We start from the raw sequence: 26039 nt of genomic DNA, 5'->3' as shown, positions 1-26039 counted from the left end.
GCGACCGTCTCCCGAGCCGCGGCGGCCAGGCCCGCGGCGACCGCTCCGCCCGCCGCCGCCCGCTCCCGCACGCCGCGCTCGGCCGCGGGGCCTCGCGGCGCGGGACTACAAGTCCCGTCGGGCCCCGCGGCCCGGCCAATGGCGGGCCCCGGAGCGTGCGGGGCGCGGCGCCTGCGCGGCGGTTTGAGTAAGGGGCCGCGCGATTGGCTGCAGGGTCAGGCGGCCGCGCGGAGCCTGTGGGAAGCGGAGTGACGGAGCGAGCGGCTGTTGGAGGAAGGAGGTGGGGGCCGGGAGCGCAAATGGCGTTGAGATGGTTCAGGGCCCTGTTCAAACTCCAGCGCTGACCATTCACCGGCGGAAGCGGCGGCGCAGGAGGCGGCGGCGGCCCAGCGGGGGCGCGGAGCGGGCTCCGGCACCGGCTCCGGCGGCGGCGGCCAGGGAGGCCTAGGCCCGGGCCCGGCCGGCGGCGGTCCAGGCGGGGAGGGAAGTTGCGGGGCCGCCGCTACCCCCCCCCCCCCTCCCGGGTTTCCTATTTACCGAAAGCCGAGGCTCGGCTTCTGACGGCGGCGGAGCCCCCCTTCCTCCCTTCGCGCACCGGCCGACCCTGTTCCCCGCGCGGGGCTCCCGCGCCCGCCCGTGGGCCGTCGGGAGCGGGAGAGGCGGAGGCGGCCGAGGCCAGAGCACCCGCCAGGCGCCGAGGGTAAGTGCGGTCTCGAGCGGCCGCCTAGGCCCGGGGCGAGCCGCCGGGGGTGGGAAGAGGGGATTTCAGCCTCGCCAGCCCAGCCCCGGGTCTCGGAGGAAGTTGGGCAGGGGAGCGACCGGGAGAACTCTCTCTTTCCTCTTTTATTTTCCTTCCGCGGAGTTGGTTGTGGGCGGCTGCCGACTGAACTTCCCTCCCTACCCCCGGCCAAGCGTGTTGCATTCAGCCCCGCGCGCCTTCCCGTCTCGCGGTGCCCCTGGCCGCCGCGAGGCCTTCCCCTGCCCTGGGGACTCGGCGGCGGAGGCTTCCGGGGCGGCGGAGGCGGCCTCCCTTCCTGGGCGGCGGCGGCGGGAGCAGGAAAGTTGCGTGAGCTTACCGCGCGAGGGGCGCGCCTCCCGCAGCCTGCGTCCGCGCCGGGCGCCCTCAGGTGAGGTTTCGTGGGTGGCTAGGCTCGCGCCTTCCGGCTTTCCTTCCGGGACGAGAGCCCCGGGGCCCCTGGGGGCCGGGGAGACGCTGGGTTCGGCCGGGCTTTGAGTGTTAGGACTTTGCCTGTGCCAGCGCACTTCCTTGAAAATTCGACCTGGCTTTGGGCAGAGGCAAAGGCCCAGAGACCGTTTAGGCTTCGCTGTGAATCATTCTTTCCTTTGGCGTTGGGAGCCTGAGTAAGAGAAAGCCTGTGTACCTGAGGTCCCGCTTCAGTTACAGTGTCAGATCTGCCTGCCGCACTCATTTTTTCATCTATACGTACTTTACTCTCTGCTCTCAGATAATGCCCTTGGCATATCTAACGCCGAGGGACAGTTTTGTTTTGTTTTCGAGCATTTTATTATGGAAAACTATCAAGGAAATAAAAAGTATGGAGTGTTATATGCTAAACTCCCATCTACTCATCGCTCAGATTGCAACCGTTATTAACTCTTAACCAAATTTCTTTCATCTACTCCCCTCCCTTTCTATACCCCTTAAAGTCAGGGGAAAAAATCTTCGACATTATTTCATCATTAAAATATTTTCAGTATGTATATTTAAAAGACCTGGACTCTGTTTAAAAAGGTAACCACAATATTATCACACTTAAAGTAACAACTCTTCAAAATTGAATACCCGCCTACATCTACAAGGTCTCCTATTGCACTTCAAACCTTCAGGTGTTGTGGTGCTAGCCCCGTTTTTACAGTTGAGTTTTTCTACCGGGGGCCTAAGGGAGAGCAAGACTGGTTTTTGGTTTGGCCGTCAGTCAGCATTTTTTGGTGCTGATCCTGTTGAGTGCATCCAGCCTTGTAGGTGTATGTGTAAGTGCAGGTCTGCATTTCAGGACTTTACGTTCTTGAAGGAATGAAGAGAAATGACTTCATTTTTGTTTGTGCTACCTGCCAGTGTACTTAGTTTTGTTTAGGCTGTATTTAAAAAGGAACCAAGATTCTTCAGTGTAAATCAACAGTACAAGGGGAGCTAGGTCTCTCTCAGGAAAAAGTTTTGTGACATATTAAAAGGTCCTCACACAAAGTATTCAACTATTTTCTCAACACAGATGTGATTGATGACTAAATTAATCATTATTTTGTCAAAATAGAATTAGCGACTAACCACCCATGAAAGGGAGAAAATTCTTTACAGCACGTAAAGCTAAGTTGGACATGATTCACTATAAATTGGAAGAATTTAAATTAATAAAGGCAAAATCTATTTACAGTATAGTTGAAAACATATTTGAAGTAGAGGTCAACTATCACTGCAGTTGTATTATATGTTCCAGAGTAATGAAGATTTTCAAGCCCCTAGGAAATTGCTTTAAACTTATTTATATTTAATATGTTGGTCTTTAAATTTCAAAAGTTCAAAGGGTAAGAAATGTTGATAGTAAGAAGTGTTGAAAAAGTGCTGTAACTTGCTTTAGAAATTGTTTGGCTTTTAACTTCCTAATCTGACTTTTTTTTTTCCTTTTGCCCTAGTACCTGGGCAGGTACCCAGTATGTGCTGTTTTGTACTTGGGCTTCTGTAAAGGAAGGAGGGCCAGAAGGAGCAAACCTAGTACCTATTGTTATGTAGATATGTGCATTAATTTATCCTTTATAAAGCTAAGACAAAAATAAAGGTTATGATTTCTACTGCTTTGTTTAATAGTCCATGGAACAGTATAACATGCTGAAATTCACCAGCTCCCGAAAATTAAACTTGGCAAAGGAGCACAGCACTACAGGGACAGGGAAGGATAAGGATGGTTTCTTGAGCTTAGGAAATGACCATCTAAGGAACACTTTTCCAAGTTACATTCCAAATTACATTAGACCCAGAATCAGAATCCTCAGCGTTGGGCTAAAAGGTTCTGGCTTTAATACATAACACCATTTTTCTTACCTTTTTTCTTCATATGAACAAGTGCTCTGAAAAAATGAGCACTTTTTGTCTTTTTAGGATTTTATATTATCCTGTTCAGATTATTTTTTAAGGTAGAAATGATGTTTCTGAGAATAGTAAACTGATGCATTTGAAACTTAAAAAGGAGATGTTTTACTGTAAGTGGTTTTGTGGATGCCATTTTATAAATTGGTTAGTCATTGTGCTTTTTTTACCTTGTGAGGAATATATGGATATGTATTTGTAAAGGTAAAATGAGTCCCTCTCTTTATACCCTCTCCCCCTGTATTTATTAAATCATTTTTAATGGTTTGTGTCTTGAATGTTGAGTAGTCAGATGGGGAGAATCTCCATGTTCTTATTTTTATATGTAGTGTTTAACACTTATTAACTATTTTGGTAGTTATTTTCTTCATTTTTTTTTTTTTTCCACAGAGAATATGAAACAGGTATCAAAATGACATCCAGATTTGGGAAAACATACAGTAGGAAAGGAGGAAATGGCAGTTCAAAATTTGATGAAGTCTTTTCCAACAAACGGACCACCCTTAGTACCAAATGGGGAGAGACCACATTTATGGCTAAATTAGGGCAGAAGAGGCCCACATTCAAGCCAGATATCCAAGAAATTCCTAAGAAACCTAAGTTGGAAGAAGAAAATAGTGGAGATCCTTTTGGATTTGATAGTGATGATGAATCTCTACCAGTTTCTTCAAAGAATTTAGCCCAGGGTAAGGGTTCCTCTCATTCAGAATCTAATGAAGCTGCTCAGCTGGAAGATATTACTTCTGTACTTGAAGCCAATAGCAAAATTACTTATCCAGTGGGTGAAGACAGTGTTGTAACTGATAAATGCTTGCCTTTGGAAGATACATTGGTTGGAAAAGAAAAGAGCACAAACCGAATCTTAGAAGATGACACAAGTAAAAGTAGCTGTTCTAAATTAATGACTTCAGGTAAGTTTGCTTTCTTTATTCTGATCCAAGAGAACTTCATGCAAACCATTTAGTTAAGTGATTTAAATTCTGAAGTATACTTCTTGGGTTTTCTTTCTGCATTTAAGATTAATGGGGACTATTGATAATTTTATAAAGGAAATTTAAGAACTTTAAAGAAACCAATTGGAGTTGAAATTTTATTTAAACATTTAAAACAACTTGGATATTAATGCTTCTAGACCATTCCCCAAGGCACATTTTGGGAACAGGCTTTCATAAATCCGTAATGTGGTGCCAATAAGAAACATCTCTTTTTGTTGGTTAAAGTCACACAGTATCTCATTTCTTTTACTGTGGAATATTTGGATGGTTACTGATAATGAAAGTGAGATGTACATTTACAATGAGGATTAGGTTTAGGATTGTTACACTCTCCTCCAAAACTAATTCAGAAACAATAAGGAGGTATTGAGTGGAAACTTTCTTGTAAATTGAGCTTAGTTTGGAGCCTGTTTGGGGCTAGTAGCAACTTGTATTAATAGGTTTTAATCTTTAGGTTTAATCTTTTTTAATGTTTAAACTCAGGTTGTTTTTTTGGAATATTAATTTGTAACTCTGAAATCTAGTACTCCCATAAAATAAATTTTATCAGTTGTACTCCTCACTTCTGTAAAGGGTTTGAGACTGAAAAATAAATGATAAAAGTGCAATTAACTGAAAGACTGAAGTGCTAGGAATAGAGGTGGCAGGGAGGAGAGAACCACATCAGCAGTAGGACAAGGACAGCCACCATAGTTGAAAACAAACCTTGGTTCCCTACTTCTTGGCAGTCAAAGTAAAGTGATCAGAAAGGTTATGTAGATCTCATATTTTGGGAGGAAGAAAAGACATTTAAACTTTCCTAGTACTGAATTCTTAAGAGGAATCTGTCCTTTGGAGGCTTATTATAAGGCACATCAAACCGCATAATGGACTGTGCCCTGCATAATTTTGCTAAAAATGCTGAGCTGCTTTCTCTCCTTTTTTTTTTAACGTCTCACCCTTGTATGAGAGGATGAGCCAGCTGTTATTGTCATTCCCTTTATCCTCCCGGTTAATTCTGATTTGGCTGTCCTTACTGCTTTGCCCACATTTCCTCTGAAGCATTGTTCATAAGTTAAGGGTAGGTTAAATCTTCATTTTAAAGAAACAGACAAACTGAGAGCATGGAGACTGTTTCCAAGTTAGCTCCTAAAAATGAATTATAACCCTAGAATTATTGCACTAAAATGAATTCTCTTTGTTGTGTAGGTGAAGGTCCAAGCTTTGCTAGAGGCTGAATTGTGAATAGATTTAGATTTACTGATTGATTTTCAACATGTTGAGTACCAACTATGTGTCAGCTGCTGTGCCAGACTGGGAGTGCTGTTCCACTCCTGTTAACTAGTGTTCCTACTGCTGAATCTTGCGATCCCCAATAGTTCATTGGGGACAGGTAGGCTGGAGGAAGGAAGGTGAGACTGGGAAAAGAGTGAGATGGTCAGGGAAGCAAGATGCAGGCATCCCTAAGTGCTGGCTTATGGAGAATGGGGTATTATTGTGAGGGAGGGGCCTCTCATAACAGAATATTAGTAGGGATGAATTCTTCTCTAAAGAGGAAAAGAGCTTTATAGTTAATATTCGTAGGCAGCAATTGCTTAGATGGTTTTGCTGATGGAATAGCTCTCTATATCCAAACTGCCATTTGAAGTTGGTTGGTAGGAACTGGAAACTGTTTTGTGTAGAAATGAGGTATTAGGGAAGCGGACTTGGCCCAATGGATAGGGCCTCCGTCTACCACATGGGAGTTTCACGGTTCAAACCCTGGGCCGCCTTGACCCGTGTGGAGTTGGCCCATGTGCAGTGCTGATGTGCGCAAGGAGTGCCCTGCCATGCAGGGGTGTGCCCGGCGTAGGGGAGCCCCACGTGCAAGGAGTGCGCCCCGTAAGGAGAGCCGCTCAGCGCGAAAGAAAGTGCAGCCTGCCCAGGAATGGCGCCGCACACATGGAGAGCTGACACAAGATGACGCAACAAAAAGAGACACAGATTCCCGGTGCCGCTAATAAGGATAGAAGTGGTCACAGAAGAACACACAGGGAATGGACACAGAGAGCAGACAACTGGGGGGTGGGGTGGGGAGAGAAATAAATAAAATATAAATCTTAAAAAAAAAAGAAAAAGAAATGAAGTATTAGATTCCCAGTCTAATGTAGCTAAATTGTGGTTCTGATGGGGATATAGGGGACTGAATGTGAAAACCCATTATAATGGGTCTGTAAGGAGAAAATATATACTAAAATATGGAAAAATAGATGTCCAAGCACATCACACCCTGTTAATGGGAAGGCATTGGTGTGGAGCACTATGGATATTCCACTCCCCCATTCCCTGCTTCAGCCATCCAGAGCTTCCTGCTGGCAGCCCCCTGTAGGAAAAGGGAACTTTGAGTGCTTTTAATTATCCCATCCCTACCTGACCTCTGCAAGTTAGCTGTTCTAATAAACCATTAATAAGTTTGTAGAAGTTGGCTATTGTTCTGAGAATGCGTATATGTGTTTTGACCTTTTTTTTTGCCTCTCCCCACTAAAATTTGGGCATTTCCTTTGTGCCTGGACTCTTCTTGTATTATGTTTGTCAGATTTGTCATTGTCTTTGATTTTAGTTGACTTGTAGAAACACGTACCTACCTTTTGGATAAGGGACCTCTATTAATCTGAAGTTGTTCCTAATCTGTTTTGATTTAGGACCCTTTTGAAAATGATGGCAGCTTTGGACCCTTTCTCCAGAGGAAAGTGCTTATATACTTGTTTTAGACCACTTTCATTGTTTTAAATGTTTTATAACAGATAGTACTTTTTAAAAAAAAGGATGACCAGTTTGAAGTGGAAACAGAATGAGGTCATAACAAGACACATAATGGCTGCTGTTTTCCAGACAGATGCTTGATGGGTACGAGAACTGAGAAACAGGTTACAAACTGAATGAGAACTGCAGGGAAGGACTGAGTTGCTGAAATGGCCTAACCCTTAAATTTTAAAAACTTTGATCATGGAAATTTCTAGCACAAAAATGGAATAGTAGAAGAACTCCGTGTACCCATTAGCCAGCTTCAACTTTTGTCAGTATATGGCAAATCTTGTTTCTCATATTTTATACACTGCTCTCCTCCACCTCCCATTTTCTACCCCCTGGATTATTTTAAAGCAAATTCAGGATTTCTCATTTCACCTGCAGACACTTCAGTATTATAATCTTTAATTTAAAAAGCATTTTAAAAATTAGAAAAACATTCTGATTGCAGTCACTGTTAGAGCCAGTTGGAGTTCTCCTCCAGGTGTGCCATTTAAAAATGACCATTAGCAGATGTTAAAGATTAGCCCTTTTCAGAGATCTTGGGGTGTTTTTTAAAGGGTGGAATCCAGGACTGTGTGCGTTATGGTTAAAAGTCTTCCCTTGCCTTTTATGTATGGCTATTTGACTTTCATTTTCTATCTTTGTGCTGTCTGCTACAGGTTTTTAATCTGGATTCTAGAATAAAGTGTGCAGAGACTTGTATTTCAGCTTGGCATACTTTCCTTGCCAGCCAGCTGGGAGTCAGTCTACACAGCCTGCCAAATATTGAGATAACTAAGGCATGGGCTCTTAATTTGCATGACTGGTTTTGTGGCCAATAATTTTTTTCCATTTGCTTAAAGCTGTACTGAGTATTTGTATGAGTAAGAGGGGACGGTATTGTCAGGAAATTAGGAACTTTGGTTTAGAACTGAAAGGGAGTTTTAGAAAGGGAAGCGAATTATTATATTCCTGAAAGTTTACAGCAGGACAGGGACTTATGACCTGAGATGAGATTGTCAGCTACTTATTGGTTAAAGTACAGGTGATTAATGAGGATTATTAAAGAATACTGAAAGTATAGTATCCACAACAGTTCTTGCCTTTCTTTAGAAATTGAATGTATTTGTTGTATAGAGAATGTAATTGTAATACCTTTAATCCGCTTCCTTTAAGAGAAGTGGATGAGACCTATTACTTATTTTGTTCCTACTTGTGCTGAGCCCTTTACCTATTAATTTCACCTTAATCACAAGCATGTAAGGCAGGCTTTATTCCCATTTTTTCCAGGGGGAAGTGGTTCAGAGAGGTTGAGTAACTTGAACTTAAAGTGCAAGAACTGAGAAACATTCAGAATAGGCGTCTTTTCTTATAATGCTGCTGTATTCTGATGTGAATGAACTTTTTCAACATTTAAAGCCATATATTTAAAATAACAGTTTCATTTTGACAAGGAACAAATCATGGATTTCTTCTTGCCTCTGTTTAAAGAATTTTCTTTTTGATAAAAATAATGACCAAACTATTTTTAAAGCTTAGTAAATAAAACTGACCTGATTTTTACAGGTACTAGCTATCCTCTACTTCTTAATTTCTTGTGCTGTATACAAATGGATATTCAGTAATATGCAGATGCTGAAGGAGGAACTGTAATTTTAAGGAAATTGTTTTAAAGTAGAATTTTAATTTTTTGTAGATTTTCTGAAGTAAAAGGTTAATTTTCAAGGTTTAAGTGGTTACAAAGCGCAGATGACCACTAACAGATTTCACTTCAGTCTAGGTTGTCTGCCAGCCATGGCGTAGTACGTGGAAAGCATAAACATAGAATACTTTTGTTTTTTAGAGCATTTTCCTCATACATCCCTTACTCTTAGAATTTAAAGCCAGATGATTCTTCATGAGTATTTCTGGTCCAGCCATTGATTGTTTGGGAAGTAGGCTTTAAACTTGTCTAGATCTTTGATTAGAGGAGGATGATTTGTTCATAGGCAGGTCTGGGGAATGCCATCTTTCAGCCACCCAGCTGTTATTTTAGTTATTTAGTGTCTCTTGTAATAGGTTGAGTGTTGGGTGGGTGTCCATGAACAAAAAAGACACAGTTCTTGCCTTTTTACATTTAGTGGGAAAAACTATAAAGAATATAAAGAATAACAAGTGCACTGAAAATTAAGGAAAAATAAAAGGTTTTGTGAAAAGGGATAATAGGCTTGCTTTCTTGGTCTTGGTGTGGCTTGGAGGCAAGGCTTGACATTTAACCGGACACTTGTTGGGTGCACTGAGAGAGGATGCATATTAGTGATTGGTGACATGGGTGATGAGGAAGAAGGAGACATGACATCAAGAATAATTCTTACTTGAGTAGCTGAGCAAATGGTAGTGTCACTCACTGAGATAGGGGGACATTTTTAGGAAAAGTTCATGAGTTCAGTTTTGGTTACATTGAGTCTGAGATGTGTTCAAGAGGCAGTTGGCTCTGCCAGTATGGAACTTTGAGATGATAAATTTGAGAGTCAGCTTGTAAACATAACTTGAAAGTGTAGGATTAGATGATGTCATTAAGGATAGTGTGAGAGGAAAACAGTATTAGGACTGAGCTTTGAAGAACTTTTCTAATATTTAATGGATGAAGAGAAGTGGAAGAAAAATTAGGAAAGGAAATTGAGTAGGAGCAGCTGGAGCAGCTGAAGGAAAATCAAGCCAGTGGAAAAGTGTTTCGTGAAAGGATCAACTGAATTGGAATGCTTTCACAACTACGAAGTCAACTAAAATGAGGACTGGAAGGCAGACATTGGATTTATAACTTGGATTGTCCTGGTGTGAGGAGTGAGTACCTGGTCAGGAAAGGGGAATAGTAGGTGTACATAAGTTAAAGATGTTTGAAGAGGAGAAGGAAAAGGGCAGCTTTAGAGGGGTTAAGGGTTTTGGGGATGTTTTAATGCATGGGAGATCCTTGGTGCATGGGATCCAAAGCATGGAGGGAAGGCGTGGTCTTGGGAGAAGGGATGCTGCATGTCCTGGACAGGAGAGATGGGTGAAGTGTGAGCATCATGGGAGAACAGAAAGTAAGATGATTTATGGCCAAAAGTTTTGTGTGTCTTCCCCTCCCACCAAAGTGACAAAAGAGATTATCTCTGAAAAGGAAAAAGAATGGCTGGGGCTTGAGGGAAAGGGGCAGAGAGTTCAGACATATGTAGCAGAAAGTGGAGGAGCTAGCTGTCTAGAAAGTAGACTTGCTGGATATTATTTAGGGTTGAATTTGGTCTCACTAAAAACTCATGGTCACTGATTTACACATTTGTATGTGGGGCTGTGTTTCCCTCCTTCCTTTAGTAGGCCCCATAAGCTGGAGCCTGCACAGAATGCAGAATTAGAATTATCGTGTATTGGCATTTGTGTGTGTGTGTATGTGTAAGTTTTCATTTCTCTGGGTTAAATGCCCAGGAGTGCGATTGATGGATCATATGATAATTGCATCTTTAGATTTTTTTAAGAAACTGCCTAACTATTTTCCAAAGTGCTGTTCCATTTCCATTCCCATCAGTAATGTGTAAGAGATCCAGTTTCTCCCATGCTTGCCAGCATTTGATATTGTCACTGTTATAATTGTTGTTATTATTTTAATTAGGAGGTACCAGAGATTGAACCCAGTCATGGGAAGCAGGTGTTCAACCATGGAACTACTGCTCCCCTACATCTGCTCCCCAAACAGAGTTGGTTCTTTCGTTGATTTGTTTTTTAGGAGGTTCTGGGAATCAAACCCGGGACCTCGTATATGGGAATCAGGCTCTCGACCACTTGAGCTGCATCCGTTCCCCCTGTATTGGCATTTTGTCAGACAATATGTAGAATGATGTGCTAGAGAAGCAAGAGAATTTGGGATATTTGTGTGAGAGTCGTTGAAATGATGGACTGTGGAATTTAAGCTGTTGAGGAACCATACAGGAATGGAGAAAGAGAAGGAGGGATCATATACTGATAGTCTAACAAATGAAAGTCAAGAGTTGGAGTACTTGAACAAGCAGGTTGGATGGTTGGTAGGTTGTGATGAAATATGTGCGTTATCTGTTTTTAACATAGAAGAGGTAAAGCATTTTGGGATGATGAGAAGCTCCTGGGTAAAACTCTGAGAACTGGTGGCTGAGATGGAATGTGGAGAAGACCATAAATGAGGAAGAGTTTTAAGAACTGGGAGCCCAGGGGTTGGGAATCTGATGGAATTCAGGATGATAGCAACCCTGGGGTGATGGACTACTTATAAATCTGGTGCAAAATTCTAAAAGAATAAAGAGATCGTTAGATGACAGATATGAGGAGGATTAGAGGGAACTAGCTAGGTGGCACAAGCTTCTAAAGAATGGACTTTTTGTAAGAGGGTAGAAGAGGAACAGTTTTATAGACGAGGCTCTGGAGAGTGAGGAGTCTTCTGATGACGAACCATTTTACCCTGAGATACTGGAGAGGACTTCAGGAAAAGGGGCATCCTTAGGTTTCACCCGGAGCAAGGAAGTGGTAAAGGAAATGAACCCCGGCTACATGAGTGTATGCGGATTATGGAAGCCCCAGGACCAGAGTTAAAGAGGGTGTTTGGTGGTAGTGGGCTGGTTTAAGAGACAGGAAGAAAGCACAGATGCATTGTGATTCTTAGAATACAGGAGATCTGAGATGGGTGACAAGATGGGTTTACATTTTGTATCATGACCCAGAGAAATGGATGAGAGGCATGGTGGCTTTAGTGCCATATTTTCCTGGAGCATTGGTTTTCAAACTTGTTTGTTCACTTGTTACCTGATAGGTTTTGAGAAGCACTGTCCCTGTTTCACACACCCCCCACTTCCACTCCCACATATTTTTAAGTTTACATCTTTATCTGTCTTGGTGCTGCCTGACAGGAACCCGGTGGCATATCCAAATTAGGGTAATACAAGGAGGGTTTGTTTGCTTGCTTGTCTGTTTTTCAGGAGGTTCCGGGGATTGAACCTGGAACCTCATACTTGGGAAGCAGGCACTCAACCACTGAGCTATACCTGCAAAACCACAAGAGATGGTTAGTTGCTTTGGAGTTTTTACCACTCCAGGCCCAAAGTGACAAGGGGTTATCTGAACCATGTTGAGGAGGCCACCTCGAGAGCAGTAACCTTGGAGGAATAAAATACCCAAACCTAATCATCCTCCTCTCCTCCTCTGTCCTGCTGGGACTCATTGGCAAACTCAGTGGAAGCCCAAGGGTAAGGAAGCCTCTTCATCCTGGTCAGCTTCCTGGGGCTGACCTCAGAACGGAGGGTGGATCTGGAAGGACAAATGAAAGATCGCTGGCACAGCGCCTTAAAAAAATTGTCATGCCTATTGATGTATAATTGGCCCACAGTGAAATCACTCTTTTAAGGAATAACATGTTACAGATCTTGGCAATACATACATTTATGTAACCACCATACCACCTCAGAAAGTTCCCCTGTGCTGCTTTATGGTCAGTCCCTTTTCAGCCACCACCGCTGGCAATCACTGATGTGTTTTCTGGTCCTCTAATTTTATCTTTTCTGTAACTGTCATATAAATGGGATCATCTAATATGTAGACATTTTTCGTTTAGCATAATGCTTTTGAGATTATTTGATGTTGTTTTTTGAGTTTATTCCATGTTGTTGCGTGTATCTGTGGTTTCTTCCTTTTTATTGCTGAGTGGTACTCCATTGTATGGATTATAATCCATTTGCATTTGAAGGACATTTGGGTAGTGTCTAGTTTTTGGGTAATTATTATTAATAAAGTTTTTATAAACATTCATATTTAGGTTTGTCAGTAAGTTTATGTCCCAAGTTCTTGGGTAAATATTTGGTGTGGGATTGCTGGTCATGAAAATATTCATCTTAAATTTAAATGTTGACATTTTAAAATAAAACTACCAACTGCAATTTATTTATCATAGTGATGTCTTTTAACCTTTTTTTAATTGTAAAACAGATACAGAAAAGTGCACAAAATATGTTTAGCTTCAGTGAGTTTCAATATAAGAGCAACACCCTTATGATCACCACTCAGGTCAAGAACTAGCAGTTCTACCAGCCGTTCCAGAAGCTCCTCTGCGTGTCCCTTTCGGATTACAATTCCCTCCTCACCCCCAAAATAACCACTGTTTTGTCTTTTATAATCATCACCTTCTTGTTTGCTAACGCCTTAATATTTGCTGTTCACTTTTATACATTAAAAAAAAAAAACAAAAAAAGAACAGATAGATGACCTTTTTCATTTTGGAATTGGATTTCTTTTCCCACTTTCCCTTCAGAATTTCATCCTAGCGAATATATATTTTGCTTTTTCATAATTCTTTGTTAAATAAATATGTATATGCATTTAAATTTTAAAAAATTTTCTGTCTGTAATTCTCTAAGTAGTTAAATTCCTTTGGATTAAGTTATGACCACAATTATTAGTTCACAATTGATTTTAAAAAATGAATACATTTGAAAGGTAAAAATTTTCTGGAAATGCACCTCTTAATGAGATGAGTTGTTAAGTCTCAATTAGTTTGTGTATGTGGGTGAATATTATTAGAAGAAGGAAAGCTTTTGGCATTTTAGTCCTATTTTTTTTAAGTACATGTAAATACTGAGAAGCCTTTTTGCCAAAAATGAGATAGGAATGGAAAGAGTTTTGTTATGGCAGCTTTTTTGTATGTGTGTGCCTAGATTCAATAAACTTCAGTCGTAGTTTCACTTTTATCCCTACCTTTAGTGCCTTTCCATGATGGATTATTTTGAAGCAAGTTCTAGACGTTCTGTTTCATCCATAAATAGTATAATTCTTTCATAGATATGGACTCTACAAACCAAACCAAACCAATATTGTACTTTAACAATTACCTTAGTCATTTTTTAAAAAGATTTATTTAAATAACACCCCCTACCCCCCATTGCTTGCACTCACTGTCTGCTTTCTATGCTCCTCTTCTTTTTTGGAGGTGCTGGGAAACGAACCCAGGACCTCACGTGGGAGGGAGGCACCCAATCACTTGAGCCACCTCTGCTCCCTGCTTGTTGTATCTCTTATTGTGTTTCCTTGTTGCATCATCTCATTGCATCATCCTGTTTTGTCAACTTGCTGTCTTCTTTAGAAGATCCAGAAACCGAACCTGGGACCTCCCCTGTGGTAGCTGGGCACCTAACTACTTGAGCCACATCCACTTCCCTTACCTTTGTCATTTAAAAAATGTGAAGCTTTTGAATAGGTAATGTATGTATGATATAAAATCCAAGGGGCACCAAGGAAAGGCTCCCTCCCCCACTTGTCAGTCATTCCCACTTCTAAGGGCTACCGCATCCGTGCATTTGTAGAACTGATGCATTCTTAACAGCTGTGTAGTATTCAGGCAAATGGCTGTAATAGCTGTATAGTAATTTTATTCTTAATTTTACATGGTATGACCAAATTGCTCTCTCTAGAGGCTGTATTAAGATATGCTCTCACAGAAATGTAGTTTTATTTGTATTGCTCTGTAGTATTTGTTTGTGTGGATAGATCAGAATATGTAAAGATAAGTATTCTGTTTTCATTAGGTTTAGTGTTCTGTATATGTCTGTTAGGTCTGGTTTGTTTAGTGTATCATTCAAGTCCTGTACTTCTCAATTGATCTTCTGACTAGATATTCTATGAGTTATTGAGAGTGGTATGTTAAAAGACCCATTCTATTAATGTAGAACTGTCAATTTCTTCTTCTAACCTGTTAGTATTTGCTTCGTATATTTTGGGACTCAGCTCTTAAGTGCATATGTATTTATAATTGGTGTATCTAATTATTAAAAGGTATTTGGGTTTAAGGTTTTTGGAATGATGTTGTTATGAGCATGCTTCTGTGTCAGACCATATGGAATCGCTATATTTGATCCTTTATAAAATGGAATTTCATATGGTTCCCTTTAATATATGTCTTCTGGTGCACATATGCATGCATTTCTGCTAGGTAAGCACTTCTAAGTGGAATTTCTGGGCTTTTGCGGATAATGCCAAAGTAGTTGTTACATTTTCCACACCCACCAGTTGAAGCTGCTGTATCTTCTCCACAGTACTTTAAATTTTGAGTTGTGGAGTGGTTTCTCATTATGGTTTTAATTTGCATCTTCATAATGACTAAGTGTTAAGTACCTTTTCATGTGTTCATATGTTTGTTGACCACTTTTCTATTTTGGATAGTCTTTATCTTCAAGTTGTAGGTGTTCTTCATAGGTTCTCAGGACTCCACACTATAGTCTGTCTTGTTCTCCTTATTGCGTTTTTGTTTTTTTTTTTTTTTAATGAGGTACTGGGGAATGAACCTGGAACCTTGTACATGCAAAGCATGTACTCAACCACTGAGCTACGCCTCCCCTAATTGTTTTTGATGGACAGAAGGTCTTAATTTTAATAAAAATTAGTTTCTTTCTATTATCATTAATGCTTTTATCTTTAAGAAATCATTCCCTACTTGAGGCCGTGAAGATATTCTTTTATAATACAAACTCTTTGTTTTTCCATTAATATTTAGGCCTTCAATTCAGCTGGAATTTGTAGGGGCCCCCCTCCCCTTTTATTAGAGAAGTTGTCGGTTTACAGAATTATTATGCACAAAATCCAGGATTCCCATATCCTTACCCAACCACCAATCCCTCGCATTGGTGTATAACATTTGTTACAGTTGATGATAACACATTTTTATAATTGAACTATTAATTAAAGCCCATGGTTTGTGTCATATCGAGAAAGGACTTTCTGGTTTTGGGTATAATGGTTTTTAAAAAATTCAACTTTAAATATAGTTAGTAATGGATATATTTTTGGTTTGTAACTCCATTTTAAATTTCTTATACAATCTAAATTACAAATGATTTTTTTTTTGTTTAAACTTTTTAAAGAATAATCATACATTCAGTGGTAATATTTTAATATTCTTTAATCAGTTGTAACAAAAGTACCACACTGGTGCAAAATGTCATCAATATGAGAATGTTAAATTTTGTGACTTTTCTGTAAACCTACACCTTTTCTAAATACAAAACAAAAACGTGGGCTTGTATGATACAGAAAGCATTGTTGTGGATGGTGATTCTAGTTAATATTACAAGTATAAGGGAAACGGACTTTGGCCCAGTGGTTAGGGCGTCCGTCTACCACATGGGAGGTCTGCTGTTCAAGCCCCGGGCCTCCTTGACCCATGTGGAGCTGGCTGATGCGGGCAAGGAGTGCCGTGCTACACAGGGGTGTCCCCCGCATAGGGGAGCCCCACGCGCAAGGAGTGCACCCATAGGGAGAGCCGCCCAGCGCGAAGGAGGGAGCAGCCTGCCGAGGAATGGCGCCGCCCACACTTCCCTTGCCGCTGACGACAACAGAAGCGGACAAAGAAACAAGACGCAGCAAAAAGACACAGAAAACAGACAACTGGGGGAGGGGAGGGGAATTAAATAAATAAAAATAAATCTTTAAAAAAAAAAAAAAATATATATATATATATATATATTACAAGTATAAGAATATTTGTTCATGAACTAGAACAATTGTCACTATTACAAGGTGTTAGTTAATAGGGTGGTATATGGGAAAATAAATCTAATGCAAACTATGGTCTATAGTTAAAAGTAATGTTTTAATATTCTTTAATCAGTTATAACAAAGTTACAACTCCAATGCTAAATGTCAATAATAGGGGGGTATAAGGTATATGGACTTTTTCTTTTTGGGTAATGAATATATTCTGAAATTGTTTTGGTGATGAATACATAACTCTGATTGTACTGAGAACCATTGTACACTTTGGATGGATTGTACAGTATTGTACTGTTTCAGTAAAACTACTAAATAAAATAATTTCCTTTTATTCTGTAATACATATTTGATTTCAGAGTTCATGTTTAAGTCTGATTAATCTAGAATATATTTTCTATGTGAGATACAGAACTAACTTTATTTTCCCCCAGATGTTCCAATAATCTTTCTTTCTTCTAGAGATTAGAAATTCCACAATCAGCATATACTGAATTTCTGCATATTATTTGCTCCTTCTCTTGTCCTTTAAACCAAGTTTGTATACATATTTTTAAAGGAATGGTTTATTTCCTTTAACAAGTAAGATTCTTAAGAGAATAAGTGGGCATTTAATTAATATTTTATGTGAGGTTGCTTACTGTTTTTCACTTAAGCAAAATAAGCCTTGAGAGTTTATATGATTTGTCGAATTTTCACACATCTAGTTACTGGCTTTGCTGTGGTTCAGTCATGTTCTTTCTCAAACACCAAATTCCATATAGTCGTCTTTATTGCGTGTAATTGCCTCTCCTTAAATATTACCTAATATGCAAAAGATTGAGTACCAATCTAGTGATGCTAAAAACTAAAATGAAAAGGCTTATTAAGTATCTGATTGCAGATGGTGCTGGACTAACTTGAACTGAGAGCTATCTACAGATCCAGTTTGACTCTCTAGCTTGAGAAAGGAACAGGAGGTTTTAGACGTGTGGTTCTGGATTCCTTGTGTGAATTGCAGCTATACTTGAGATACTGATGAGCTTGCAGGTTGGATTTCACTAAGCATAGTCTTAAAGGTTATTAAAAATATATCATATTGTGGTGGATTGTAATAACTGATAATTTGCATTTATGTGGTGCTCTGTAACTTGCAAATTATTTTTAAATAATTTGTTACCCTCTTTTATCCGTCTGACCTGCCCTTGAAGCAGATTTTATCTTCTCATTTTTTCAGGTCAGGGAAACTGTCAGAACTTCTTAAAGCGATTTGCCCAAGGTCATTTTAGCCACTAAGTGGCAGAGGAGAGGGAACTCAGATCCATTCAACACTTAATCTGTACATTTCTGTTATATAGCCTGTTTAGGTTAAAAGAGAGGAATGCTTAGCTTCTCTCTAAGAAGCTTTATTCCACCACAACCCCCTTTTTTTCCTCTTTATGGACTTAATGTTTGGAGACCTTACGAGAGAATATGACAGAAAAGCTAGGATGTTTGAGGGGGAAGGCAGTTGAAAAGTAATTGCTATTCTGTGTATTAGAATGAAATAGCCATTGTCTCTTTTGAAGACAAAGTTAAGAATTTTTGTTGGTGAGTGAAACAGTGAAGGGCTGTAGAAAGCATTTATTTTATATATTAAAATACTGTTGTGGAGAACTGAGGCAGCTTTTCTTATGGAGAACACTTTGTTGGTTCTTAGCTTTAATCATTGTATTATGTTCCAGAAGTTTTAAAATATAAAATACTTTAATAATAATTAACCTGTAGGATTATTGATGCTCTGTAAACAGATGAGTAGATAATATTTGATAATGATATAATTCCTTCAGTGAGAATATTCTTCTAGAAGACACTTTACCATTTCCACTTTGAAACAAATTTATAAGATAAGCTTATAACAGAGTTAAACTCTTACGTAAAACAGTAACTGTCAGTATTATCCTGTTAGGTTGAACACACAAACACAATGCAATCTTCTGGTTTTAGAGGGGGTAATATATATATATTTAAGTAACAATCAACATTTGATTTAGTAACAAACATTTGATAAATAATGGGTAAAAATCAGACATTTTATCAGTTATTTAAAATAAAATAAATAAAATTTAGTTTTCTAAACAATTTTAAATAAATTTTGCTGTGTCAAGGTAATGGAATGCTTATACAACTCTAAGAAAGAACACTAATGACATCTCACAGACTTTATGTAGTTTAAGCGTACAGGCGCTTCCTATATATTTCCATGGACATTTATTCCCAATAACACTGTAAACTAGTTCAGTGACTTCCTCTTGAACAGATGAGGACATTGAAGTTCTCAGGGAAACGCCCATAAGTTTAGGGGCCTTACCTGAAGTCTGCAGAGCTGGTAAAACCAGGACAGCATGTCTCTGTACTCAGACACCAATGCTCTTTCCTTTTGTTATGAAAGCAGTGGTGTTATTTCTTGAGGCTAGGTTTTAGAGAACTTTGCTTCTACCACTTTTAAGATGTCAAAAATTAGAGTTAACTTAATCTTCAGCTTTTCCGTATTTTCTGATTAATGATTGGTGCTTCTGTGATAATAAAAAATATCATGCCTTGCCTTCAGCTGGGAAATAGCTAAGAATAAAACTGGGATCCTTTGTTTATAAATTGAATGCTTCTAAAGGTAGGTAAATACACATCTTAAGTTAAATTTAAACCCATTGGGTAGCATTAAAAATTGAACAGTGAGTCCATGTAAAGTATATCTCTTGCCTGTTGGATATTTTGTAAATTGAGATTTGTATACGGTTTTTCTTAAATGTAGGTGCATCTTTTAGAATTTTATTGTTTGGCATTAGGTCAACATTTTGCCAGTGTTTTTCTGCAACTAGAAGCAGGGGTAATTAATCATAACACCAGTTTGAATCAATTCCTTCTCTCTTTTGGAAAGATATAAAAATCAACAGAAGTCAATTCTCCAAAGTACAAAATGAATATAGGCTGTTTAAGACTTACTATTGGCCGATACGCATAAACAGCTATTGTAGCCAGCTACCTGAGCCACTGATATCAAAAATTCTTTGAGGTATTGTAGCTTTTAGGATTAGAAGAAAGAAAGGAAAGCAGAAATAGCTAGAGAAACATGACCCTGGGGACAGGTCTCTAGACAGAGTTGGCATGTCTTATGGGCAGCCCTACCCCAAATCAATACAAATGGTCTCTGAATGTTTTGGTTTATTTTGTTATTCTGGTCTTTGTGCTCCTAAATAATTAAGTATCTTTATTTGAAAGAAAAACCCAGCCCTCTGAGGAGGTTTGGCAGTCTTTTATATGTAATTCTGAATTGATTCACTTCCATAACACTGCTGAACTCTGATCTGAGGCGTTTAGGGCAAAAACTTTAAGGGGCTTGGATTACCAGAGAAGGGTTATTAGAAGACACAATAGTTATATGCTGAAAAGGTAGAGGAGGGATGTCATGTAAATAGTGATTTCTTCACTGTCCAAAATTATTACAGTTATTTCTAGATGAATTCTGTATTATTTTAATTAGCCAAATATTCCTGTTATTTAACTTTCATATTGATTTCATTCATGTTTTTATCCTTTGACTTAAAGATTTTTCATTTTTATAGATAAAGTGGAAAACTTTAATGAAGAACATGAAAAGAACAGTCATCATATTTATAAAAATGCTGAAGACATTAGTAAGAAACCCAATTCAGAAACTGCAGTGGCTTCTGGATACAAAGCTGAGGAAATCAAGGAAACAAATGATACTTGGAACTCCCAAGTTGGAAGAAGGTCAGAATCTCCATCAGAAATTTCTCCAATTAAGGGATCTGTAAGAACTGGTTTGTATGAATGGGATAATGATTTTGAAGATATCAGATCAGAAGATTGTATATTAAGTTTGGAAAATGATCCTCTTTTGGAGATGAAGGATGAAGATTTTAAAAAGCAGTTGGAAAATTTAAATGAAGCTATTGAAGAAGACATTGTGCAAAGTGTTCTTAGGCCAAGCAACTGTAGGACGTACTGTAGGGCCAATAAAGTGAAACCCTCACAAGGAGCATCAAGTTTTGATAAGCTGATGGATGGCACCAGTCAGGCCTTAGCCAAAGCAAACAGTGAGTCAAGTAAAGATGGCCTGAATCAGGCAAAGAAAGGCAATGTAAGTTGCGGGACCAGTTTTAGAGGGACGGTTGGACGGACTAGAGATTATACTGTTTTGCATCCATCTTGCTTGTCAGTTTGTAATGTTACCATACAGGATACTATGGAACGCAGCATGGATGAATTCACTGCGTCCACTCCTGCAGATTTGGGGGAAGCTGGCCGTCTAAGAAAAAAGGCAGATATTGCAACTTCTAAGACCACTACCAGATTTCGACCTAGTAATACTAAATCAAAAAAGGATGTTAAACTTGAATTTTTTGGTTTTGAAGATCATGATGAGACAGGAGGTGATGAAGGAAGTTCTGGAAGTTCTAATTACAAAATTAAGTATTTTGGCTTTGATGATCTCAGTGAAAGTGAAGATGATGAAGATGAAGATTGTCAAGTGGAAAGAAAGATAAGCAAAAAAAGAACTAAAACAGCTCCGTCACCCTCCTTTCAACCTCCCCCAGAAAACAATGATAATTCCCAGGACAGTCAGTCTAGTACGAGTGTTGCAGGTAATTTTTTTTGTTTATTTGTGTTTTTTGTGTGTTTCAGTTATCGTAAGTAAATGTATTTTTTCAGGCTTAAGTTCACAGCCATCTCGTTTCTTCCTAGAAACTCAATTTTAATATGTTATATTTCATTTTAATACAAGTACCACTTTAGAACCACAAGTTACCTTAGGCAAAGATAAATCCTTTTTAATGTTATGATCAGGTCCCAAGTTGAAAGGAAAGAAACAATGTGTAGATGGAGGAGTCTTTTCATTTTGTATTTTATATTAGCTCTTAAGAATTTCAACATGTATGTGTGTGGGGACAACGATACCACGCATGTGCGGGTTTCAACCTTGAAAATCCAAATGCAGTGGAGTCCTAGGGATAGGTTTGGGCCATTTAGAACTATATCACTTGTAGGTAGTTGTAATTGGAAATAATAGAACATTAAAATTCATAAAAATCCTTTGTATTTGGTTTAGAACTAACTGGTTAATGTTAAAAATCATCTCAAACTCTCAAAGTGATTTAATAAAAATGAAAAGTGCCTAGTTAAGTATTCATTCACTCTCAACAATGGAAATTTAATTTCTCTCTTTAAGGTGGTAGGAACAGTAATGACTAGAAGTCCTCAAGGAGTTCATAGTCTCCACTGTGAGAGACAAACAAAGAAATAGGTTAGCTCTGCTATAATTAAGTCATTACCTGGCAGAAGCTTTGTGAAGCAGATTGACTTGAGTGAACAAGAATATGTGAAAGCCTCTAGGGTACAGGGTTTCTTAACCAACTCTAGTTTACCTGTCTCAATTTACTTGTTAAATAAAGCTTTCTGTTCTGTTGAGTTGTAGAAGAAATGTTATCATGATTATAATTTACAATTAAAATAATAATATTCTTCAATGTTAGATTTTTGGTTCATAGTAGAGTATACCGGTCATTTTTCTTTTTTTGGCCTGAAAATAGTTTTCTTAGATTGCAATTATCATTCTTATCTTCAAAACTTGGAAATCTGCGGTAGTATCCCCTAAGCCCCCCCCCCCCATCCCTTCACAGTTATGAGTCTTGTCAGAGTTCATAAATCGTTTTTGGAGAACTAAAGTTTGCAGTAGCCTTGCTAGCCCCTCTTAAGATATGTCTAGGCAGTATAGCTTCACAGTAGCTTTCTCAGGAAGAAGAGAGGTAACAAACAACACCCCAGCTCCTATTCTGCTACAGTTTACTTAAGAGGTTTTAGACTTATTTGGTAGCAAATTAATCCTAGTCGTCAATTGAAAATCTGTGAATGAAATGTACACTTTGGGGGTAATATATCTTTTTAGACTTAAAAATGTTAAATCATTAGGCTCCCTTTCAAAAACATGATGGAGATATCAAATAACATAAAAACCACCATTTGGTTGATAAACCCAAAGTTGGAATTTGAATCTTCATATAATGTGTGAAATAGCAAGCATTTTATGTGGATTAGGCTAGAGAAATGTCTTCCTGTTTTCTTTTTTCTTTAGATGACGGGAATAAAAGGTCCTTATAACCATTTGGAGCATCATCTTAATCCTTGGCTAGTTTTGTGTGAAGGACCCACGAATTACTGAACTATGTTGTTCTAGGTTATTTCATAACTTTTTGTCAAGGAAAGCTATCCTCTTTTTGGGTTTTGGTTTTTTAAATGTGTCCTGTTATTGGCCTTCTTTTTAGATGTAAGCAAGCATTCTTTGAAGGCTAATATAATTCAGTGGCTTTAAATTCCAGAAAAATGCGAAAAGGTGGCTACCATCTGATATTTTCTATCTGTATATGTTTCTTTAGAGTAGACCATGCCAGTGCCCACCAACATCCAGCAATTACATGAGCTATGAAGAACAGAAATTATTTTGGAAAAGCCTTAATTTTGCCATTTACACAGAATAAAGCTAGAGCACATACATAGCAACCAGGTTTATGATTTTTTCTTAGAAGGGGATGAAAATGGGAGGATGAGACTTCATGTCACTGGGGATATTTTATCAGTGATGTAGTGTTTTTATTCCTATATTTTCTCTCCATAATATGCCGCAAAAGTCTTCATAGGTTGTCTGGTAGATAAGTATTAGAAAGCTAGCTAGTTTTGATTACCATTTCAGAAAACTTGGATTTTACAGAGGACTTGCCTGGTGTGCCTGAAAGTGTGAAAAAGCCCACGAATAAACAAGGAGATAAATCAAAGGAAAATACCAGAAAGATTTTCAGTGGCCCCAAACGGGTAAGTGCTATCAGTCATTTTTCTTATTTGTTATTGGAGGGCTCAGCTTTTGCTAATTTTTTTATTTGAAAGTTACTATCAAACATGGCAATCATTAAGGTCTTTGAAAGGATGTGTGTAAGTCATTTCAATGTGGTCCAGCCTTATATTTGGACTAATTTGTTTGAGTTTACCTTTTTGTAAAAAATTAATTCCTTTCCTCAAATAGCTTGTTGCATGTTAGATTTGCTTTTTGAAAATTGCAATTAGAAGTAGGCAACATTTTCTTGTAGAACAAAGGAACTTTCACTCAACTAAAGAATGAGTGCACCCATTTTTTTTATGGCCTTAATTTTGCTTTTGCACTCTGAGGTACAATGCCCCCCAACCCCACCCCACCCCCAAGAGAAAACTTGCTTGACAATTGACAGAGTGGCACAGCTAATCTGCTCTGGGGTGGAATAATGTGGTGTAGGCTTCTGGTTAATGTAAGAGTGTGTATATCATATGCTGATTTCCAGAGCAGCAGTTCTTAAAGTGTTCCATCTCATGATTGCTTTACACTCTTTTAACATTTTATTGAAGATCCCATATAGCTTTTGTTTATGTGGTTATAGCTATCAATATTTATCAGATTAGAAATTAAAACATACTTAAAAGATATTAATTCATGTAAAAAAAACCTCATTGCATGTTAACATTTTTACGAAAAGTTTTTTTCTTAAATTGAGAAGAGTAGCATTGCTTTACATCTTTTGTAACTCTCCAATGTCTGGCTTAATAAAACAGCTGAAATCTGCTGCTGCATTAAATATGCTTTGTTACGATATTTTGTTTGAAATATATAAAGAAAATCCAGCTTTACACAGATATGTAATTATATTTTAATTATACTTTTCAGGTAATTGTGGATATTCTTCTCTGATACTATACCAAAACTTAACAAGTGATAGTTTCTTAAAGATTTGTTGCAGCTTGAAATTTTAAAACCATATCAATGAAACTTTCATACCGTTATGTTAAAATCTATTGGTCTGTCTTATAGTTTGAATGGATCTTTTACCCATGAATTTTTTTTTTTAACATCATACATCTGGTGGTTTTGAAAATATTGGCTCATTGATTTATGAAAATCTTTCAAACAGTGATGTAGTTCATTTTACAGTATCAAAAAAATCACATTAATGTCACTACCAAACTCATCAGAGAAGTCTTAGGTATTGGGAAGCTGTTAGGTTCAGGATGGTAGAATACAAGTTTTCAACTGCAAGTGGTGTTGCAGTGAATAATACTTATACTAGTACAGTTTGGAGCCACCTACCTTGATCTGTACTAAGATATCATAAATTTCATCCACCACTGCTTTTGCACCATCTCTATAAATGTCAACACAGTGACAAAGGCAATAACTCTTTTAATTATTATGAAAATGGTTTGACTTTGTGGACCCCCGATACGATCTTGTAGACCCTGAGGAGTCCTTTGACCATTCTTTGAGAACTACTGATTTAACTGCTTTCCTTTATTCTCTTCCCTCCCCCACTTTTCAAGGAGTCCATGATATTGTATTGTAGAATGTTCCATATTTAGAATTTGTCTGGTTATTTCCTCATGGTGTCATTGAACTTTACTTCACTATATTAAAGTAGTATATAGTGTCATAGAACACTGGAAGTTGTCTCAAAGCTTGATTAGGTTCAGGTTAAGTGTGTTTTTTTGTGTGTGGAGAGGACAAGAATCCTTGAATGGTGATATTCATACTCTTTATTGCTTCAAATCAGGAACTACATAACATCTAGTTGTTCCACTGTTAATATTGTTTGACCACCCAGTTACGGTTGTGATCATCAGCTCTCTTCAAAATAAAGATAGATTTTTCTCTTTATAATTTAATGTGTAAGTTATTATTAAACTGAGAGCTGCAGAATGGTGAGTTTTCTAATTGTATTGTTTTTTCCACATTTAGTAGATGGAATTTTGTTAAAGAGGAGTTCCACACTATAGGTGCAAAAATTTCTTATTAAAGGTATTAAAATATTTTGGTCATCTTAAATTTTTTTTTTTTAAGATTTATTTTTTATTTATCCCCCCACCAAAGTTGTCTGCTCTCTATGTCCATTTGCTGCACGTTCTTCTGTGTCTGCCTGTATTCTTGTCAGCTGCAGCCAGAATCCATGTGTCTTTTTGTTGCGTCATCTTGCTGCGTCAGCTCTCTGTGTGTGTGGTGCCATTCCTTGGCAGGCTGCACTTTTTTCGCGTGGGGCGGCTCTCCTTACGGGGCACGCTCCTTGCAGGGCACGCTCCTTGCACATGGGGCGTAGGGACACCCCTGCGTGGCACGACACTCCTTTCGCACATCAGCACTGGGTGTGGGCCAGCTCATCACTCGGATCTGGAGGCCCTGGATTTGAACCTTGGACCTTTCATGTGGTAGGCGAACGCCCTATCCATTGGGCCAAATCTGCTTCCCTAATTTTTTTTTTTTTAATGTTTAAATTCTCTTAGATATGGCCAGCATGAACCTTTTCAGGCTGTTTCTTATGCTCTTTTGATATAATCCCACCATCTTTGAGCACTTCCTTTTGCTTTTTGTGCATGTGATTTACCAGGGCTCATCTTACATTTTCCCTGTTTTGGGGTGTAATCATCCATTTCTCCAAGGACCCTTATTTCTTTTTGTGCAGATTAATATTTAGAAACCAAGATCTGAGTGCTGGATCTGTTCATAGCTACTCTAGGGCATCACTACTTCTAGGCTCTTATTGGACAAAGCTAGGAAATATGTTAAAGAGTTTCATTTCAAAGTTATCATTACAGAAGTTTTTTTTTTTTTTAAGATTTATTTATTTATTTAATTC

At 38.7% G+C, this 26039-nt stretch overlaps 1 protein-coding gene across 5 annotated transcripts in view; it reads left to right on the top strand.

The window, feature by feature from the left end:
• Positions 1-207: 207 nt before the first annotated feature.
• WAPL (WAPL cohesin release factor) overlaps positions 208-26039 on the top strand; it is an 82523-nt gene continuing 56691 nt past the window's right edge. Inside the window, exons 1-4 of one of the 5 annotated variants that reach the window (XM_004483221.4) lie at positions 208-280; positions 3494-4014; positions 19938-20981; positions 23084-23202. In XM_004483221.4, coding sequence (XP_004483278.1) covers positions 3516-4014; positions 19938-20981; positions 23084-23202 — 1662 coding nt within the window. In that variant the 5' untranslated portion in view covers positions 208-280; positions 3494-3515. Of the gene's footprint in view, positions 281-372; positions 701-3493; positions 4015-19937; positions 20982-23083; positions 23203-26039 lie in introns of those variants that run through there. The other 4 variants (XM_058299403.2, XM_012521476.4, XM_012521477.4 and 1 more) reach the window with 4 other exon arrangements.

This window comes from Dasypus novemcinctus, chromosome 6 (assembly GCF_030445035.2).
Source record: "Dasypus novemcinctus isolate mDasNov1 chromosome 6, mDasNov1.1.hap2, whole genome shotgun sequence".
Taxonomy (NCBI): domain Eukaryota; kingdom Metazoa; phylum Chordata; class Mammalia; order Cingulata; family Dasypodidae; genus Dasypus; species Dasypus novemcinctus.
Note: the sequence above shows the minus strand (reverse complement) of the source record. Positions and strands in the feature narration are given on the sequence as shown.